The sequence below is a fragment of the Erpetoichthys calabaricus genome, chromosome 12, assembly GCF_900747795.2.
Source record: "Erpetoichthys calabaricus chromosome 12, fErpCal1.3, whole genome shotgun sequence".
Classification (NCBI taxonomy): Eukaryota; Metazoa; Chordata; class Cladistia; order Polypteriformes; family Polypteridae; genus Erpetoichthys; species Erpetoichthys calabaricus.
This window is the reverse complement of record NC_041405.2, coordinates 40550215-40571876: the sequence shown is the minus strand read 5'-3', so window position 1 is coordinate 40571876 and position 21662 is coordinate 40550215. Positions and strand designations below refer to the sequence as shown.

General features: G+C 39.2%; 1 protein-coding gene across 1 annotated transcript in view; it reads left to right on the top strand.

Annotated features, from left to right (window-relative positions):
* col4a5 (collagen, type IV, alpha 5 (Alport syndrome)) overlaps nt 1–21662 on the top strand; it is a 456319-nt gene that overhangs the window by 395609 nt on the left and 39048 nt on the right. The window contains exon 47 of the mRNA XM_028815432.2: nt 5903–6115. Coding sequence (XP_028671265.2) covers nt 5903–6115 — 213 coding nt within the window. The remainder of the gene's footprint in view (nt 1–5902; nt 6116–21662) is intronic.

Here is a 21662-nt window from a genome sequence, read left to right as displayed (position 1 = left end):
CTCCTCATCTACTGTCATCCTTTTCAATGTTATCTCACTAGTTCATCTTCTGTGGCAATTTAGATGGAAGCAGAAAATGTTTCTTTTAACACAGCACTATATCTAATTAAATGTTGTTTTCTAGGTAATTTTGCATGATCCCAACTCATAACCTTGTAATATTATAACTTAGTCTATTAACTACTTCTTACTGCTTTGCATTAAGTTTAGATGTGTACATATGTGAGATAGGCCGTATCACAGGACATTGGAAGAAAATGTATCTTTGTATCGTTTAGCTATGAAAAGTGCACTTATTTGCAGGACAGGTGAGAAGGCTTTGGGAGCACACAACTGTGGTGGTGGTATGAAGGCACACCATGGGTGGAAACATTGCTGGCAGACTAACATGCGTGAGAAGGCCTGTCACTTACTTTAATTCATGAGCGTCAGCATGCCAACATCCCAGTGTTACTTCATGTTATACCCATGAAGGACGTCCATTTGGCCGCGTGAGTTGCGGCAGAGTAACTAGCTGAAAATAAAAGTGAAAGTCCCAGAGGAAGAGTAAAAAAAATAAAAACAACTTTAGGAGGCATGTGCACATATGTGTGTATGTGCGAAAGAGATGTGCAAGATACAGAGAGGCTTCCGTCTAGATCGAATCTACAGGGGTGGATGGTCACAAGTGTCGTCAATGACTGGATTGTGTTAGGCTAGGGATATTGATTTTCCCAGGTAGATATAAAACCAAGTGACACCCAGCAGTGGTTGTCTTTTGAAAGAAAGGTTAGCTGAATAAATTGAATAGCAATCCTTGTGGAACATTCCTGTAGCAAGTTATTTTGATTGTTTTTTTTCAGTGATATTCCCGTATTTTTGTGCTTGTGCCATTTTTTTCACTTTTGATTTTGATAACTGTTTTTCTGTCCCCTTGACTTTTGTCCTGGGAGAAGAAGAATGAAGAAGACTTGTCTGATCATTGTTTTTGCTTTTACAATGACCTTTATTTTGAGCCAATGTACAGAATCAATATCACTTGATATTTGTTTATTCTTGTGTTTATATATATATATATATATTAATTTAGAGTCATTGCAGAGGACTGCATTTAATTTGAAGTGCATGACACAAGAATTTTTTTTTGTCTTGCTGGCAATAAAGACTTATTTTCTTTTGAATATTTTCTTTGGTACTGTGCCTCCATTTTATACCACTGACCCATTTAGTTACATTACAGATGCCCAGAGTTTTAGTGTGTGCAGAGGTGCCAGTGCATGAGGCATCTCAATATGAACATAACATAAAATATACCCATTGTGAAAGATGCACAGATTTACAGTACATTCAAACTGTTAAAACATTTTTGAGAGTTCTGTTCAGGGTGCTAGGCCAGTTATTTCTGGTGCTTGGAACTCTCCCCCCTCCCCTCCAATACACACACACACATTGCCACCCACCAATTGTAATTTCTAAGTAATATGTACAAAAACATAAAACAACATAAGATACAATGATGCTTAGTGAGCCAGCATGGAAAACAATCAACATAAACAGGGAACCTATTTATAAAAAAAAGTAAAATAAAAAAGTCACATATATAGAAAGAGAAAAAAAATATGGAAAACAAGAAAAACAGAAAATACCAGTGTAATATTAAAAGATGATTATATGGTAGTCAGTGACATTAAATGCAAAGAGAGTCTGAGTGAAGTTATAAATTCAAAATGTCAATAATTATAGATTATCCAAGGCAGTTATATACAGTAGTAGGTACTTAAACATAAAGGAGGGCTCCTGTAAGTCATACATTCAAGATTCTAACAAGTGTGGTACATCTTCTTCAATGTTACCTTTGTACTCAGCAATGCAGAGAGAGTCTGGCTATATGTGAAGTCTTCTCTACATAACACGGGGTGGAAATATGATACTCAATAAACAATGCCCTTAGAACTGTATTTTGATATACTGTGTGTGTTAAAGTATTTTTATGATTATTATATTTGAATACATAATTTAACATTTAATTAAGTGACAGGTATTGCTGGGCTAGTTAATCAGTTTCAAACCACCTTGTTTTCTTCTTTTTTAAACAAAGCTGTGTCTTTATGTGTACTTACTATGAAGTTAGTATTTTGTGAAGCTTGTTTTTGTATCTGGCCGCAAACTTGTAATGGTAATCTGCACCTGTACTCAATGAAGCAAGCTATACAAAAGTAAACTGGATTTAATTCAGTTTGTATAGCTGCTAAAATGCAGTAAATGTCAAGTGTTCCTGTAATAAGTATGATGTGAGAGTAATGTCATGTCAAAGATGATTAACTACATAATGACATGGTCATGAAAAAAGTAAAGAAGTTTACAGAAAAATGTATTAATATTAATGTATGCCAATACTTTAAAATAATACAGTGAATATGATTAACATGGGCCAAGAGAGTGTAATGGAACACAGTTCCTTTGCTGGATGATGGTTCATTTTACACTATAAGAAGAAGCCCCGCAAGAGTGACTCTGTTCTCACTTTCAGACTCTTTATTACATAGACTTGAACACAAATGCCCACTATAGTCCTTGTAAGATTACATTCACCCAGATTCCTATGCTTCTCTATTAGCCTGAATTAATACTGGTTTTGTGATTCCTTTATGCACCAATGGGATGTATGAAGTTTCCTGGCTCAAACCTCATGTCATTTGACCAGTGCTGCTTGGGCAGAACTATATCCTTGAAAACCCAAGCCCTCTAGTGCAGCCCAAACAAGCTAAATCAAGTTTGCAATTTGCATGTAAACATCAGTTTATTCTGGCTCCAATCTTGTATTCTCTGAATATAACAGGGCACACAGGGTGGAACATTTCCCTCTCAAGAAATTTCTACAAGAACTTTAACAAGAATTGTTTCAAATTTATTTTTTTATTTTCTTCAATACATACTTTTAGTGAGATATGAGTCTTCTGCCCTCACCACTCGTTTGCATACTCATTCAATAAAAACCCAAGGCACTGGTAATGCTGAGGCATTTAATGAAAGTGGTGTGAAACTATAAAATAACAAGCAATAACTATCAGAATGTGTTAACTTAATATACATTCTTCATTAAAAATGCTTTTAAATTTAATACAAACTACTTTGTTATTACTTCCGTATGAAATTTTATAAATATTAAAAAACAGATTCTTTAGCACAAAGACATCCTGCTGCTTCATATTTAAATGCATAAAACAGGCCTGAACAATCATATACATTTATATTTACATGCATAGTAAAAGGAACAACTAAAAATCAAACAGTATATATACTAATAAAGAAACAAAATACCTATAACCAAAATGCCTTTACAAGGGCAAATAAACAGCCGATGGAAATGAATGTCTGCCACCTGCTTCTCCATGTGCTGTTTGCTTCAAGATGGAGTCTTAATAACAATATAAAACAATATTTAATTTAGTCACTAGATGTCCCCTATGAGCACATTTTAACAAAGGACAGAACAATAAGTCAAAAGAAAAGTAATTCACACCATCCTCATGCAAGTCCCTATTAATGAACAATGCATCTCTGAAAGCCTTGCTGGTACAATACTTTGTTGAAATATTTTCAAATAATTGGCAGATGAATTAAAGTTCTGGTGGTCTAAGCACATACATCATAATAGAAAAACCTAGCAAACAAGCCCTCCTTTATGTTTGATCAATGATCTAGGATGAAAGATAAATACATGAAATAGCGTATTCCAGTCGATAGGTTTTATATGGAGTGTAAACTGAAAAGATTTATTTATTTATTTATTTTATTCATTTATTTATTCAAAGTGAGGCATTATGCAGACATATTTCTGTTAGTATAAAGGAGCCCCAGTAGCGTTTCTTGACACACTTCTGTTGAATTATTTGTTGGCTGAAAGTACTCATTGTGTCAGAGAGAGGAAATACTGTGTATATTGGTAGAAGGTATAAATGGGGATGTAGGGTGCTGATTAAATAAATAGAGTTTACTCTGAATTAATTCAAGCTTTTTTCCTCTTCATTATGTACAGTATTTACCTCTTTTGATATTTGTATGTTAGTTCAGTCCCTTGTGGTTGTTTATATGTTTTTTGTATTATTGTCTTTCTAGTATTTCTAGTATTACATTTGTCAAATGATAAATTCTTACTTTCTGCTTATGTTCAGTTGTTTTCTATTATAATGATGCTGCCGTACCAAGATCCAGTTTCTTCTGACCTAACAGCAAAATGAGCAGGTTTTAAATAAAGTAATATTATACAAATTTGTTCCAAAACAGCCTATCAGACTGATGTTTCCTTGAGTATGTTGACCTCTTTTATAAGTCACATTGGATAAAAGCATCTGCTAAGTGAATAAATGTACAATTGAAGGTTCATCATGTATTAGACATATCAGCAATATTATCGTTATTTTATCATTAGAATGTGCATCCCTTACAAATGTATACAAAGGGTATTCTAACACATTTGAGCTAATTTTATTTTGTTTTATTCATCTCAATTATAATGTTAATTGACTTGCATTGATTTTGTGCTAATCAAAATTAAATTGCTTAGTTTTATAATGAGTTTAACCTAATTTGCTTGTTTGGTATGTAAAAGATGTATGGTTTAATTATTTTTGTAAATGCATTATAGCTGTAAAGTTGTGCAAGTGCTCTTAGGCTGCATTCTGTGAAGGGCATCATACATAGATGATTTGAACTGAATCTTACCAGAACCATACAAAGTTGTTACTTATTTTATATTTACAAAGGTTTTTTTATTCAGATCTGTTTATTTTATATGAAATTATTATATATAGGCATTTACCACTATCCTTTGTAGTGGTATATATAATATTTCATATGTGTATATTCTTTCCAAATGCTAGAAAATATCAATAAACATGAAACTTTCTTCACTAGTTTGAAGTATACTTTGTAACTCTTTTTCTGTTAATCTGTCAGAAGATTATTTTTTCCAAGTTGGTTATGTTCTAATGTAGTATGGGTCAATTTTTAATTTTTATAATTTAAAGCATCATACCATATATGAAGTGGAAACATTCATTAAGTATAAGTTTCCACCACCTGATGTTGTCTTCAACCAGTAAAAGTATGCTATGCTATATGCTAAGTAAATTGTTTAGACAATGAAAAAAGTTGATGGCCATAAAAAATCTTACACATCATTTTTTTTTTTGCATACCTATAAAGGTGTATGGTGTTTTAACTCAAATTGGGAAATTAAATTGGATTTGGAGATCCTCCAAAAGAAAGTCTGGAAACTCAAAATTTGTTACAAGATAGTCTTATTTTTTTCCTAATAACATCACTGTGTTAACTTTTGTGTTTTGTTGTTTTATTAGTTTTATTTTGAATAGATAGCTGTGCCTTCCTAAAGTAAACACTATGCCAAAAGCCATTTGAGCTGTGTAAAAAATTATAGGGTCTAAATGTTAAAGGAATACTCCACACCAAAACTGATATTTTCTTATAATTTTTATATGTTACTTACCCCATGTAGTAAGTTGTGACATAGTAGTGATTGAGAAAAACTTTCAATCTCATGTTTTTACGGAGAAAAGACATAAGTATTAATAGTACTTTAGCAAAAAAAAAATGCATATTTTGCATTTTCTGGGAATAGGAATAAATAAGGGACATGTAGATTATGCAACACAAGTTACAAGAGAATTGTTTTTTCCATGGACGTTTTTCACATTCTTTGCCGTGGTCAAGAATTGATCTCTGCTTTGTCCCATTCAATTTTAATACTTGTTATGTATTTTCTACATAAAAATATAAGATTAAAAATGTTTTGTTGCCACAACTACAAACAACATAGGGTAGGTAACTTATAAAAAATTATGTCATTTTTGGGTGGAGTATTCCTTTAAATAACTTCTATGTTTTTCATATGTCACTCCAGGTGAGAGAGGTTATCCGGGTCCCCCTGGCCCCAATGGACCACAGGGTCTCCCTGGACCTCCGGGTACTGGCACTATCCCCCATGGATTTCTGATTACTCGACATAGTCAAAGTACAGATGTGCCACTGTGCCCAACAGGCACAAGCGTTATCTATGATGGATATTCCCTTTTATATGTGCAAGGAAATGAGAGAGCACATGGGCAAGATTTGGGTAAGTATTTTTTTCTTTCTGATATATGGAAATTTGTTTTCATCTTTAATAAATTTAAAGCACTTTTGGTATTTATAAGAATATATATTATTTTTTTATCAATCCATGTAATATCTATATATATAATTCACTAAGTCCATGGCAAGCAAGACACACGCAAGACAGAGCCACGCCCGCCAACTCACAGAGCCCCGCCCACCAACAATTCACTAAGCTGCCGACCATGGCACGCAAGACAGAGACCATGGGATACGCACGACAGAGCCACGCCCACCAATCTATATATATAATTCACTAAGTCCATGGCAAGCAAGACAGAGCCACGCTCACCAACTCACAGAGCCCCGCCCACCAACTCTAAGACCATGGGATACGCACAACAGAGCCGCGCCCGCCAACTCTAACCCTCCTCCCGCGTCATGGGATACGCACGACAGAGCCCTGCCCGCCAACTCTAACCCTCCTCCCGAGTCCACCCTCGCTCTCGAGGCATGCACGCTGCCTGCTCATGTGCCATCACGCAACACCTCACCAAACACCGCCTCAGTCACTTTTGTCTCTGCTACAGTCCACATGCACCTCTGAGCCACATTGACTTTTCATTGTTGTTTTCGGTTCCGGCTGCTTTTCTATATATAATCCACCAAGTCGCCCGACCATGGGATACGCACGCACGCAAGACAGAGCCCCGCCCACCAACTCTAACCCTCCTCCTGCGTCCACGCACACACGACAGAGCCCCGCTCGCCAACTCTAACCCTCCTCCCGCGTCATGGGATACACACAACAGAGCCCCGCCCGCCAACTCTAACACTCCTCCCACGTCCATTACCTTCACATTGTTTTCCTTTTATTTCTGATCCCGTTCAACAGCTATATGGCAACATCGACTTCTCCACTGTGACTCCGGAACAACTTAGTATGCGAGCTATATTAAGCGTCACCAACAAAGACTCGCTACACCTTAATGAACAAGTACTGAAACTTATCCCCACCGACAAAGTAACTTTCACCAGCGTTGACTCCATCGTCACAGACGATCCCGCAGATCAAGTTTCATTCCCCGAAGAATTTCTTAACAGTCTTACTCCCACTGGCATGCCTCCGCATAAACTCAAAATTAAAATAGGTTCAGTCGTCATGCTTCTCAGAAACCTCATGCCAGCAAGAAGTCTCTGTGATGGCACTAGATTGACTGTTACCAGCATTCACTGCAATGTACTGGAGTGTAAAACTATCGCAGCTCCTACCTCACAAACTGTCCTTATTCCCCGGATATCCCTGACCCCATCAGATTCAAATTTGCCTTTTACTTTTACACACAGACAATTTCCTGTTAGATTGGCCTTTGCAATGACAATTAATAAGGCACAGGGACAAACTTTCAAAACGATATGCCTGTATCTGCCAAAACCAGTTTTCAGTCACGGACAATTGTATATTGCTCTCTCCAGAGTTCCACCTTTTCATTCACTCACAGTCATATCCTCAAACCCAACCCATTTGGACAACTGTGTTGTTCAGGAAGTGTTCACCCATCAATAAATAATTATGCGGCGTATGCTATGCCGTGGGTTGACTAGTACTCATTAAATCCCAAACATGGTCAGCTACTAGAGCTTACCGTAGTAGTAAGTAGTGAGTGCAATAAACACAACTAGTCAATGTGTTAGAGAAAGCCACACAATGATAGCCCGAATAAAGATGCTGTTAACATGTGGTGAGCAAAGAAAACATTACTTGTTTTTTTTATTAGATCTACTCTATATATATAAAATCCTTAGCCTAAAAGTGCAACGATTTTGTGCAATGATTTTATGTCACTTTTTTGTCACAGTTTAAATTGGGCTTATTTTAAAACCTACATACAGTAGAACCTCGGTTCACGAATGTCTCGGTACACGTACAACTCGGTTTACGACCAAAACGTTCGCCAAACTTTTGCCTTGGTTCACGACCACACACTCGGTATACGAACAAGCCAGTTTCCCTTTCGGTTTGTGTGCGCCGATGATTTCCGCACGTGTTGCATTGTTCTCGGTCAGACGTGCGTGCTTGCACGTGCGTGCATGGGTGCTTTCGCTGTGAAGTCTTTGTGCTCTATTTCATTTCCCTTCCGGTTCGTACGCGTCGATTACTGTATTTAAGCACGTGTTCAGCCTCTCCCTGTTCATTGTTCTCAGTCAGACATGCGTGCTTTACCTGTGTACTCTTTGTGCTCTACAGTATTTCGTGTGCTTTTGCAGTTAACCATGGCTTCTAAGCAAGTGAAGAGTGGTGAGAAGAAAGTGTTGCAATGTTACTTTTCTCTTTTTTCAAATGTTCATTTTTTCCCTGTATTTAAAACTCATTTAAAAAGAGTGTTTATAGCGATCAGGTTGTAAAGCTGTTAGCGTGAACTCCTGCAATGTTACTGTCTTGGTTGGCTTTTAAATAAAGTTCGGATTTGTTCAAATGTTCCTTTTTTCCCCCTGTGCTTAAAACTCATTTAAAAAGAGTGTTTACAGCGATCGGGTTGTAAAGCTATTAGCATGAACTCCTGCAATGTTACTGTCTTGGTTGGCTTTTAAATAAAGTTCGGATTTGTTCAAATGTTCCTTTTTTCCCCCTGTGTTTAAAACTCATTTAAAAAGAGTGTTTACAGCGATCGGGTTGTAATGCTATTAGCGTGAACTCCTGTAATGTTACTTTCTTGGTTGGCTTTTAAATAAAGTTCGGATTTGTTCAAATGGTCCTTTTTTTTTCTCCCCCCTGTGCTTAAAACTCATTTAAAAAAAAGTGTTTGTACAGCGATCGGATTGTAAGGCTATAGCGTGAACTGCTGCGATGTTACAGAGAGAGAGAGGGCTCGCGTGCTGCTGAGAGAGAGCGAGCCTGCGCATGCAGCTGAGCAGGGAGCCTGGGTTTTTCTGTCAGTGTTATTCAATGTTTTTACATTAGTTTACTATTACACTGTGCATTCTATGATGTAATTAACTATATTTGTGCTTAAAAATCTTTAAAAAAATATATTTACATACAGTTCATACGGTCTGGAACGGATTAATTGTATTTACATACAATCCTATGGGGGAATTTGCTTCGGTTCATGACCAAATCGGTTTACGACCAGAGGTTTGGAACAAATTATGGTTGTGAACCAAGGTTCCACTGTATATATGTTTGGTATCATTCTTTTCAGAATTTATCAAACTTTAATGTGATGTTGTTAGACTTTCAGATTCTTATTCCATTTTTAAATTATAAACTAAAAAATATCAAGAACTCACGTCCCGTGAGAGGAGACTTTGTGCCAAGATATTTAACCACGCCTGGGGCCGGAAATAAAAGACAAAGAGTAGATGACAAAGAGAGCTGCTGTACAGGCCTTTAAATGTTTGAAGCACTGCGCAAGATGCAGATCACGCGGCCCGGCAGCAGCAGCAAGCCAGCCAGCTGATCGAGCAAAGAGGAGGTAAAAAAAACTGTAATTTTTTTCCATTGAATCACTGTTTAAGAGGGGTTTCAGAGGAGCGACCACATCTCCTTGGGGTGCACTCAGCCGCCCTTTTCACAACGCGAGTGGCAGAGATGCGAAGTGACTGGTGCATAGCGCAGGCCAGGGGGGTTGGTGAGCAAAGCGAGCAGGGGGTAAGCCCCGTAGTTGATGCAATATAAATAACCATTTGAATATTAATAACTGAATGGAAATATGTGCTATATTTGATATGTTTATTCAATGACATATATTTTTAAGTCTGTTATGATTAATATAATATAATAGTACAATATCTTTTTCGCAAACCTATGTATCTAAAGAATTTCAATTGTACAAATCAGAGGGGAAAAAAATAACATACAGCTGAAAGATGTAAATCTTAACAAAATGGACCCAACATTTTCTTTAAATGTAGAAATGGTAATAACATTAACATATCTGAACCTTTTAGAGTCAATGAAAACAAATCATATTAAGTATAACCTGTCTTTTTAAGGTAGTATGTATTATATGACTATTTTTCTTAAACTTTAGTATCTAAATCATTTCAAAGCTTATTTTAAGATTACTTGATTTACTTTGGAGGAATTTTCTCATACAGTTGAAATGTGTAAATCTTAAAAATTGTACCTAAATATTTTTTCAGTGTACTTTTACTTTTAAAACATGTATCTATTTAGTAATTTTGAGTCTGGAGGGGAGAAGTAATCTAGTAAATTATGTGCAGTTTCTCATTTTTTCTGACTCAGTAAGTGGATAAAACTTAGCATACCACGAAGGGCTTAGCAAAAAAAATCCTTTTTTTCAATAAGAATCATAAGTTGAAATTAATAAGGCTGATATGTGCTTTGTTTAGATTTCATTACATATGTTTTTGTCTTGTATTTCAAAGACAGGATAAATTTGTTTGAAATTGAATTGCCATATAACACACAGTACACCATTTCCATGCCCAAGTGGGCACTGTATATTTAAAATATATATATATATATATATATATATATATATATATATATATATATATAGTGACAGATTGAGGTCCCTATCGACCTCTTGAACCCTCAGGTACCACTCCAAACACCAGGTAAAAGTCCAACACTTATTATTTTTATAATAATAATGTGCACAAAGCAACCTCCACTCCACACTACTCATACAAATCAATAATCAATTAATAATCACCAATCCTCCTCTCCGAGACGCGTTGCCACCCTTCCACCCAGCTCAGCTCGATGTCTGGGATTTCCCATAGTCCTTTTATAGTCCTTGACCCGGAAGTGTTTCGCCCTCTCTGTCCACATGACTAGGAACACTTCCGGGTCATATAAAAACTCTCCTTCACCCCGGAAGCACGTCATTCTTCCTGTCGCTATGACTACGACATACTTCCGGGTTATAGGGCACATAATAGTCTCTGGACCTTCCTGCAGCGTCCCCTGGAGGTTCCCCTGGTATCCAGCAGGGCTGTGATGAAAAACTCCACTGTCCATGATGCCCTGCTGGAACTCGGGGCACCTCTATATTGCATGAAGGGCTCCACCTGGCAGCCTGGGGGTATATATATATATATATACAGTCATATGAAAAAGTTTGGGTACCCCTCTCAGCCTGCATAATATTTACTCCACTTTCAACAAAAAAGATAACAGTGGTATGTCTTTCATTTCCTAGGAACATCTGAGTACTGGGGTGTTTTCCGAACAAAGATTTTTAGTTAAGCAGTATTTAGTTGTATGAAATTAAATCAAATTTTAAAAACTTGCTGTGCAAAAATTTGGGTACCCTTGTAATTTTGCTGATTTGAATGCATGTAACTGCTCAATACTGATTACTTGCAACACCAAATTGGTTGGATTAGCTCGTTTATCCTTGAACTTCATAGACAGGTGTGTCCAATCATGAGAAAAGGTATTTAAGGTGGTCAGTTGCAAGTTGTGCTTCCCTTTGACTCTCCTCTGAAGAGTGACAGCATGGGATCCTCAAAGCAACTCTCAAGAGATCTGAAAATAAAGATTGTTCAGTATCTTGGTTTAGGGGAAGGCTACAAAAAGCTATCTCAGAGGTTTAAACTGTCAGTTTCAATTGTAAGGAATGTAATCAGGAAATGGAAGGCCACAGGCACAGTTGCTGTTAAACCCAGCAGGTCTGGCAGGCCAAGAAAAAGACAGGAGCGGCATATACGCAGGATTGTCAGAATGGTTACAGACAACCCACAGATCACCTCCAAAGATCTGCAAGAACATCTTGCTGCAGATGGTGTATCTGTACATCGTTCTACAATTCAGCACAATTTGCACAAAGAACATCTGTATGGCAGGGTGATGAGAAAGAAGCCCTTTCTGCACTCATGCCACAAATAGAGTCGCTTGGTGTATGCAAATGCTCATTTAGACAAGACAGATTCATTTTGGAACAAAATGCTTTGGACTGAAAAAAAAAATGTAATTATTTGGTCATAACAAAAAGCGCTTTGCATGGCGGAAGAAGAACACCTGCTACCTACTGTCAAATTTAGTGGAGGTTCCGTCATGCTGTGGGGCTGTGTGGCTAGTTCAGGGACTGGGGCCCTTGTTAAAGTCAAGGGTCAGATGAATTCAACCCAATATCAACAAATTCTTCAGGATAATGTTGAAGCATCAGTCACAAAGTTGAAGTTACACAGGGGTTGGATATTCCAACAAGACAATGACCCAAAACACAGTTCAAAACCTACAAAGGCATTCATGCAGAGGGAGAAATACAATGTTCTGGAATGGGCGTCACAGTCCCCTGACTTGAATATCATCAAAAATCTATAGGATGATTTGAAGCAGGCTGTTCCTGCTCGGCAGCCATCAAATTTAACTGAACTGGAGAGATTTTGTATGGAAGAATGGTCAAAAATACCTCCATCCTGAATCCAGACACTGATCAAAGGCTATAGGAGGCGTCTAGAGGCTGTTATATTTGCAAAAGGAGGCCTAACTAAGTATTGATGTAATATCTCTGTTGGGGTGCCCAAATTTATGCACCTGTCTAATGTCACTGCTGAAATACTACTGTTTCCATAAGGCATGTCATATATTTTTAAAGGAAGTTTCTACTTTAACAGCTCAGCCAATAATAAACAAAAATCCAAAGAATTAAGAGGGGTATATATTCAGTATATATATATATATAACATATATATACATACAGTGCATCTGGAAAGTATTCACAGCGCATCATTTTTTCCACATTTTGTTATGTTACAGCCTTATTCCAAAATGGATTAAATTCATTTTTTTCCTCAGAATTCTACACACAACACTCCATAATGACAATGTGAGAAAAGTTTACTTGAGATTTTTGCAAATTTATTAAAAATAAAAAAATTGAGAAAGCACATGTACATAAGAATTCACAGCCTTTGCCATGAAGCTCAAAATTGAGCTCAGGTGCATCCTGTTTTCCCTCATCATCCTTGAGATGTTTCTGCAGCTTAATTGGAGTCCGCCTGTGGTTAATTCAGTTGATTGGACATGATTTGGAAAGGCACACACCCGTCTATATAAGGTCCCACAGTTGACAGTTCATGTCAGAGCACAAACCAAGCGTGAAGTCAAAGGAATCATCTGTAGACCTCCGAGACAGGATTGTCTCGAGGCACAAATCTGGGGAAGGTTACAGAAAAATTTCTGCTGCTTAGAAGGTCCCAATGAGTACAGTGGCCTCCATCATCCGTAAGTGGAAGAAGTTCGAAACCACCAGGACTCTTCCTAGAGCTGGCCGGCCATCTAAACTGAGCAATCGGGGGAGAAGGGCCTTAGTCAGGGAGGTGACCAAGAACCCGATGGTCACTCTGTCAGAGCTCCAGAGGTCCTCTGTGGAGAGAGGAGAACCTTCCAGAAGGAACCTTCCAACCATCTCTGCAGCAATCCACCAATCAGGCCTGTATGGTAGAGTGGCCAGATGGAAGCCACTCCTTAGTAAAAGGCACATGGCAGCCCGCCTGGAGTTTGCCAAAAGGCACCTGAAGGACTCTCAGACCATGAGAAAGAAAATTCTGTGGTCTGATGAGACAAAGATTGAACTCTTTGGCGTGAATGCCAGGCGTCACATTTGGAGGAAACCAGGCACCGCTCATCACCAGGCCAATACCTTCCCTACAGTGAAGCATGGTGGTGGCAGCATCATGCTGTGGGGATGTTTTTCAGCAGCAGGGACTGGGAGACTGGTCAGGATAAAGGGAAAGATGACTGCAGCAATGTACAAGGACATCCTGGATGAAAACCTGCTCCAGAGCGCTCTTGACCTCAGAATGGGGTGACGGTTCATCTTTCAGCAGGACAACGACCCTAAACACACAGCCAAGATATCAAAGGAGTGGTTTCAGGACAACTCTGTGACTGTCCTTGAGTGGCCCAGCCATAACCCAGACTTGAATCCGATTGAACATCTCTGGAGAGATCTTAAAATGGCTGTGCACCAACGCTTCCCATCCAACCTGATGGAGCTTGAGAGGTGCTGCAAAGAGGAATGGGCAAAACTGGCCAAGGATAGGTATGCCAAGCTTGTGGCATCATATTCAAAAAGACTTGAGGCTATAGTTGCTGCCAAAGGTGCATCGACAAAGTATTGAGCAAAGGCTGTGAATACTTATGTACATGTGGTTTCTCAGTTTTTTTTATTTTTAATAAATTTGCAAAAACTTCAAGTAAACTTTTTTCACCTTGTCATTATGGGGTGTTGTGTGTAGAATTCTCAGGAAAAAAATGAATTTAATCCATTTTGGAATAAGGCTGTAACATAACAAAATGTGGAAAAAGTGATGCGCTGTGAATATTTTCCAGATGCACTGTGTGTGTATATATATATATATATATTGTGACAGATAGGGAGCACTACTGCTCCCTTGAACCCTCCGATTAAACGCCAGACACCAGGTAAAAGTCCAAGTATTGTTTTTATTTGAACTACACAGTGCACCAATCACCCTCCTCTCCACAATACTCATGAACAATCACAATAATACAATAAATCAATCCTCCACTCTCCCAGACGCGTTGCCACCCTTCCACCCAGCTCAGCTCAATGCTCTGGTGTTTCTCAGAGTCTTTTATAGTCCTTGACCCTGAAGTATTTCCCAGCCTTCAGTCCATGTGACTCTTATCACTTCCGGGTCAGATAAAAACTCCTGTTCTTCATCCCGGAAGCACGTCATTCCTCTTGTTCATGTGACTCTGACGTACTTCCGGGGCGTAGGGCAAATAGTCGCTGCACCTCCCTGCAGCGCCTTCTAGCGGCCCCTGTGGTATCCACCAGGGCTGTAAAGGAAAACTCCAATGTCCATAATTCCCTGCTGGCATTCAGGGCACCTCCATGCTGCAGGGAGTGCTCCACCTGGTGGCTTGGGGGTATTGGCCGAGATGAACGGCCAGCCATATATCACAGTACTTCCTCCCCAGCGAAGAATCATGATTCTGAGTGGCTTGCCCCGAGAGGGATGTCTTTCTCCAGGAGGAATTTCCGGATAGATCTTGGTAGATGCTTTCTTCGTATTCCCTGGAGAACCTAGGAGGAATATCATAACAGTGTTCCACTTTATCCCCCGCTCGCCAAATGTGGCCCGGCCGTCAGCATCCATAACACCGCCTCTTTCCTCCCGGAATTATCCCTCTGCGTTGCTGGAAGCACCTCGGAAATTCTGGCTCTGTCCCTTTCCCCGCTAAGGAGGGTTCACTGGCCTCCCTTGAGCTTTCAGCTCCTTTTTTTATTTATCAGGAGACCCCCGCTTCTCAATTGGGATCTCCTTTTTAATCTATGGATTAATCGTGGGCCCTTGTCCCTCTGTGTCCCTATTTCATTATATATGGTACCGGTAAAACTCACCTGTACCACCAAATCAATCATTATTGAAGGCTCCCGACCCAATCGCTGCAGGTAATCCTCTACCTTTTTGATCGGCGCTTCGGCCATCACTCCCAAATCTCCGACGATCAGCACCTGAAAAATACTTCATATGGGCTCGATTAACTTTTCGATTTCCTGCACGTCTATCAATTTATTTAAATCGGCCGGAGGCAGGCTTAAACAATCACTCGCCTTACCATCCGCCCGGGAGCCAATGAGCACGTCCATTCCAGGAACATGTTCGGTTGGGTTGCGCACAGGCTTCTGGGAATTGGAGTTCTCTTCGGACGAGGACCAGGCCGCCATCTTTGGCTGACTGCGATCTGCCGACAAATTAATAAAAAATTAAACTGGCCATTTCCCGGCCCTCCTTACCTTTTTGTGGGGTGAGCTGCGCTTTACTCGCCTCCTCCTTTGGATAAACCAAGTCCGTCTTTTCCTGGGTGAAGCCGAAAGCAGTAGGACACGGACCTCCTCCTTTACCCAATCCTTCGGGGTAGGTCACGTGTCCCTCTTTGGCACCTGACATGCGGAAGTCTTTTGTGTTGCTCGTCTGCCCGAACAAGAGCGCAACACCGTCTTTGGGACACTCTCTTGCATCCCGCAGAACCTTCGAATGATCTTCTCTGAGGTATGTGCACGGGACAAAATGTGTTATTTTAAAGATGTTATCAGTTGAATCCCTGGCACATACCTCGAAGCAGTCATCTTCTTCCGGAGGCTTCTCCCAAAACACGTAGCCACTCCGTGGCTCATCTTGACGCAGGTAATGTTGAGCCCTAGACCTCCGCTGTTGCTGGCACTCTGCTTTGTCTTCTTTTTTCCCATGATGTCCTTGGTAAAGGTGAGGTTTGGCAATTTTTCTCTGCCTGTCGTGACGCTGACTTCTTAGGGTTCTGTCCACAGTAAATTTTTTAAATACAGGTCCTCTGCCAAACCGACGGCCAGAGAATCCTGCCGAGACTACGCCAACTGTGACAGATAGGGGTGTTCTCGCTCCCTTGAACCCTCAGACACCAGGTAAAAGTCCAAATATTGTATTTATTGCAATAATTCATTGCACAAAGCAGCACCCTCCTCTCCACAATACTCCTACAATAATCAATACACTAATCAATAATCCTCCACTCTCCCAGACGCGTTGCAACCTTTCCACCCAGCTCAGCTCGTCTTCTGGTGTTTCCCATAATCCTTTTATAGTCCATGACCCGGAAGTGTTTCTGTCCCTCAGTCCATGTGACTTTCTGTCACTTCCGGATCAGATCAAAAACTCTTCTTTTTCATCCCGGAAGCACATCATTTCTTCTGTCCATGTGACTGGGACGTACTTCCGGGGTGTATGGAAAATATTCCTTACTCCTCCCTGCAGCGTCCTCTGGCGGCCCCCATGGTATCCAGCAGGGCTGTGAATTAAAAGTCCACTGTCCATAACTCCCTGCTGGCATTCAGGGCACTTCCACGCTACAGGGAGGGCTGCACCTGGCGGCCTGGGGGTATTGGCCGGGATGGATGGCCAGCCATATCCCACTATATATATATATATATATAAATATAAATAAATGAAATCCAACGTCTGTCTGCTTCTCTGTATGTCTGTCCATTTTTCATGAGACAACTACCTAACGGATTTAGATCAGGATAACAAAGCAGCTTTTATAATTAATTTTTGAAAAAAAAACTGTAGTGATTAATTTTTTATTTTAAAAATTACTTTTGATTTTGTATTTTTTTAAATTTTATTTACATAATTTTATGCATAATTTTACAAAGTAATTCTTAAGCCAAGTGAACAGCTTTTTTATTAACAATATCTGCAGTGATGAATTCTGTATTTTGATAATTATTGGTTATTATTTATCCCTAAAATATGTTTATGGTTATGATTAAGAAGTTCGGGCAATATTAAAAATCATTTTTATTTAAAAATCACACATGCTGTTTTTGAATATTGCTTTTTTTAATGTTCTGTTATGCTTTTAAACAGAGGGAGTATAAAAGTATAGCAGCAAACATGCATTTGTTAATAAATGTAATTTAAAAAACACCTTTGGCAAGACTTCAGCAAAAGTGCAAAAAGGGGAATATCGTGGCCTGTGCAAGGGGTACTCGCATACTCTTGTGGATCAATAGGGGACCTTGGAGAAAGGCCGAGATCCACTGCCTACATCATAAAGTACTGGAATTACTTCTCAATTTGGTACACTCTGAAACAAAATATTGTATCATACTTAACTAATTTTCAGAAATATAATACCCTAAGTTCTTGTCTATAAGCCGGACTCGTGTATTAGCCGGAGACCAAAAATCATACGAATTTTTAAAATAAAATCGTATCATGGATAAGCCGAACGTACTATAACCTATAACTAATAGAAGGGAGGGAGGTCAGTGGTCTCACTCGCGCCCATTTAATTTCTTTAAGGGGGGAGAGAGTGTGAGATATTGCCGTCTCTCTCACTCCCCGCATGGCGCGGTTGGAGCGGCCGGAGCGCGTTCTTTCTGCTCTGGGCGTCGCCGAGTCAACACGAGCGCGTAGCGGTCATTTAAATTGTGATTTTATATGTAAGCATATTTAAATATATATCGCGGATTTCTGCGGACAATGGGTCTTTTAATTTCTGGTACATGCTTCCTCAGTTGGTTTGCCCAGTTGATTTCATACAAGGGACGCTATTGGCAGATGGCTGAGAAGCTACCCGGCTTACTGTTCTCTCTCTCTTGCGCTGACTATCTGTGATCCTGACGTATGGGGATTGAGCAGGGGGGCTGTTTGCACACCTAGACGATACGGACGCTCGTCTAAAAATGCTGAAAGATTATCTTCACGTTGCTATCTTTTGTAAAGCTGATTCCTGAAAAGACATGCTGCACAGTGCTTCGCATACTTAAAAGCTCGAAGGGCACGTATTGATTTTTGACTGAAAAACAAACTCTCCCTCTCTCTCTCTTTGTCTGCTCCTGACGGAGGGGGTGTGAGCTGCCGCCTTCAACAGCTTTGTGCCGCGGTGCTTCGCATACTTAAAGGCCAAACAGACATATTGATTTGTTTGCTTCACTCCTTTGAAGAGGAAGATATGTTTGCATTCTTTTAATTGTGAGACGGAACTGTCATCTCTGTCTTGTCATGGAGCACAGTTTAAACTTTTGAAAAAGAGACAAATGTTTGTTTGCAGTGTTTGAATAACGTTCCTGTCTCTCTACAACCTCCTGTGTTTCTGCGCAAATCTGTGACCCAAGCATGACAATATAAAAATAACCATATAAAAATATGGTTTCTACTTCGCGGATATTCTTATTTCGCGGGTGGCTCTGGAACGCAACCCCCGCGATGGATGTATAAGCCGGACTTATGTATAAGCCGATATTCTATTTTTTCATTTTCACAACTTTTTTCCTTAGATAAGCCGCGGCTTATTGACAAGAACTTAGGGTAAGTTAAAAGAATTTGAATTTTCATTAATCAGATAATTAACCATTATGACTTTGGTTTTTTCTACTGTACATACTCTTGCTACATTTTTGACATTTCTAGAGGGATATTGGGACAGCTCAGTGTCTGGTTCATTCTGACAGCCTGCCCCTTAAATGGCATTGATTTGCTCATCGTGACTGTCTTAAGCCAGCCTTTATAGCACTGCAGCAAGGCCTTGACTGGACAGAGTGACATAGCACCCCATCACACTCAGGATGAGAATACTCATAATTTTGAACCTAAACCAGATAAAACTTCAGTTCAGGAAAAAGAAGTTGAATTTATTTTTTTACTTTATTTTAATAACCAAAAAGTGATTCAAAATAGAATAAGGCTAAAAACAAGACCAGGTAGCCATGAACAGAAAAAATATCACAAAGGAGCAAGACCAAAGTGGAAGAAGGAAATAAATACATATCAAAAACATAATTGTGTGTTTAAACAAAACCACCTCTCATAGGTTGTGAGGTAAAGTCTTATAGATTTACTTATAATTATGTGGTACATTTCATTTCCACTGCCCCTCACATCATGTCAGTGCAGCATGCTTTAAATTACTAGATAACACATTTAAGTGTGCATGGTTGAATTACGTGAAAGAAAGGGCCAGCAATGAAGCCAATGGTTCTGTCTGACTATCAGATAGAAAACCCTTCTTACAAGCAAGACAGCTTATGCAGGGAGCCATTACAACTTGCCAAACACACAAAAGCTCATTAGGTGCACTTTTACCCAACAATGTCAAAATGAAGCAATATCTGATCTGGTAACCTTTAAAGAGGTATGGACAAAACTAGAAATGTGTATACAGACAAAAAATTTCAGATGAATAAAACTGTAAGCAAAGTTCTGTGCACTTTCCCTTTATAAATCTCAATCATCATGAATCCTGACTCCTCCCAGAATTTTGCCTATTTGAATAAGCAGAACAATATAAATAGCTCCTTCCTTTCAGTGTTTTGTTAAAAGACAATGGCAAAAGCATGTGTAAAAAAGATGAATTTAAGCGAATGCGAAATAGGGGTTCTACTCAGTGAGGTGGAGGCAAGGAAAAATGTACTATAATAATAATTCATTACATTTATATAGCGCTTTTCTCAGTACTCAAAGCGCTATCCACACAGGGAGGAACCGGGAAGCGAACCCACAATCTTCCACAGTCTCCTTACTGCAAAGCAGCAGCACTACCACTGCGCCACCTATTTGGTGGCTTAAGCAGTGGTATAAGCAACAAATGGAAATTGGTGGTGTTGCACAGTGTGAAGGAAGCAATCAAAAGACCAAGTTCAGAAAGATGCATAGTGCCCAAAATAAAAAAGTAGTGGTCAGATATCAAAGTCGAAAAGGTAAGTCACAGCCCACTGTCTAGATGTCAACAACATTGGAGGACATACTGTAGTAGAATTCCGGGGCTCACACCATTTGAGCAGCAAGCTGCTGCAATTATTGGTGAGATTCTTATTTTACCAGCAGGTATGGGGTGTTTTAATTCTTTTTTCACTTTTTTCACCATTATCCATACTCATGTAAATAATTTGCCTGTTTAATAAGACAAACAAGCAGGCAGCAGATGTGGTATTACTGTTTATTTTGTTTCAGACAACATTACAAAAGGTGATCCCCGTGCTGGGGAAACGACGCCAGGCAGTGATGGTGCTGCTGTACCAAGCCCATCTGCGCACACACTCGTGCCTCGTAAACCACTGGGCAACCATCATCTGCTGATGAACACTGTTCTGAAGTCAAAAAATGCAATGGTGGATGCTGTAAGATATGTGGAGAATGGAATTAAGGAAAATAAATGCTGTACTATGTGATATTGACCACAAATTAAATGAATTGGTCAAAATATAAATGCTGCATCTGATTACCTGTTTTTAATTCTGCTAATTATATTCGGACAACGTTCTAATGCTGTCCGATTTTTCTGATCTTTTGGGAGGTCAAGATCAAGTTCATCATATCACATCTCTTGAGGTACAGGCAAGCCGCAATTGTGTGCCATATTATGCAGCATGCTACATGCTTACACCATGCGATACATTTTCTATGGACTATAGAGCAGCACTCCACTAGTTTTATCAAGGTGTGCCAACAGCTCTTAAGCTACTATATAGTACATTCTATCACTGCCCAAGCCCAAGAGTAGAGGTCATTATAACATCACTCTTGTTCAGTCAGTAAGTTGGCGAGCTGGGTGAGAAGCCATATCTTCATTGGGTACCCGCTGTCACCTAAGTAAGCGTGTTATATGGTTACATCATACAGATATAACTTACTATTTGACCAAAGGAGTAATATTAAATGTCTTATCTTACCGAGAATCCAGCCATCACACACAACACCATTTTCAGTATGTTCCAAACAGTAATTTTTTCACAATAAATGAATCTTGAGTTGAGCCAGGCCATCTTGCCACAACTTTAATAATATGTACTTTCACATCACAGATAATTTGCAAATTAAAAGAATGAAATTGCTTTCTATTTACATAAGCAAATTCATTCTCTGAAAGCGCCCTTATAACAATATGCATGTAGTCAATCACTCTGAATTACATGTGGAAAACTGGACATTGCTGCAAATTACACTTTGATGTTTACCTGTTCAACCACAGTGTACGGAAATCTTGTACATCTGGATGATAACCGGATAATACCAGCTGGTATGACATGGCTCAGCGACGACTAAGAAATAAATGATGGGTCAGCCAGTTCATGTTGAAA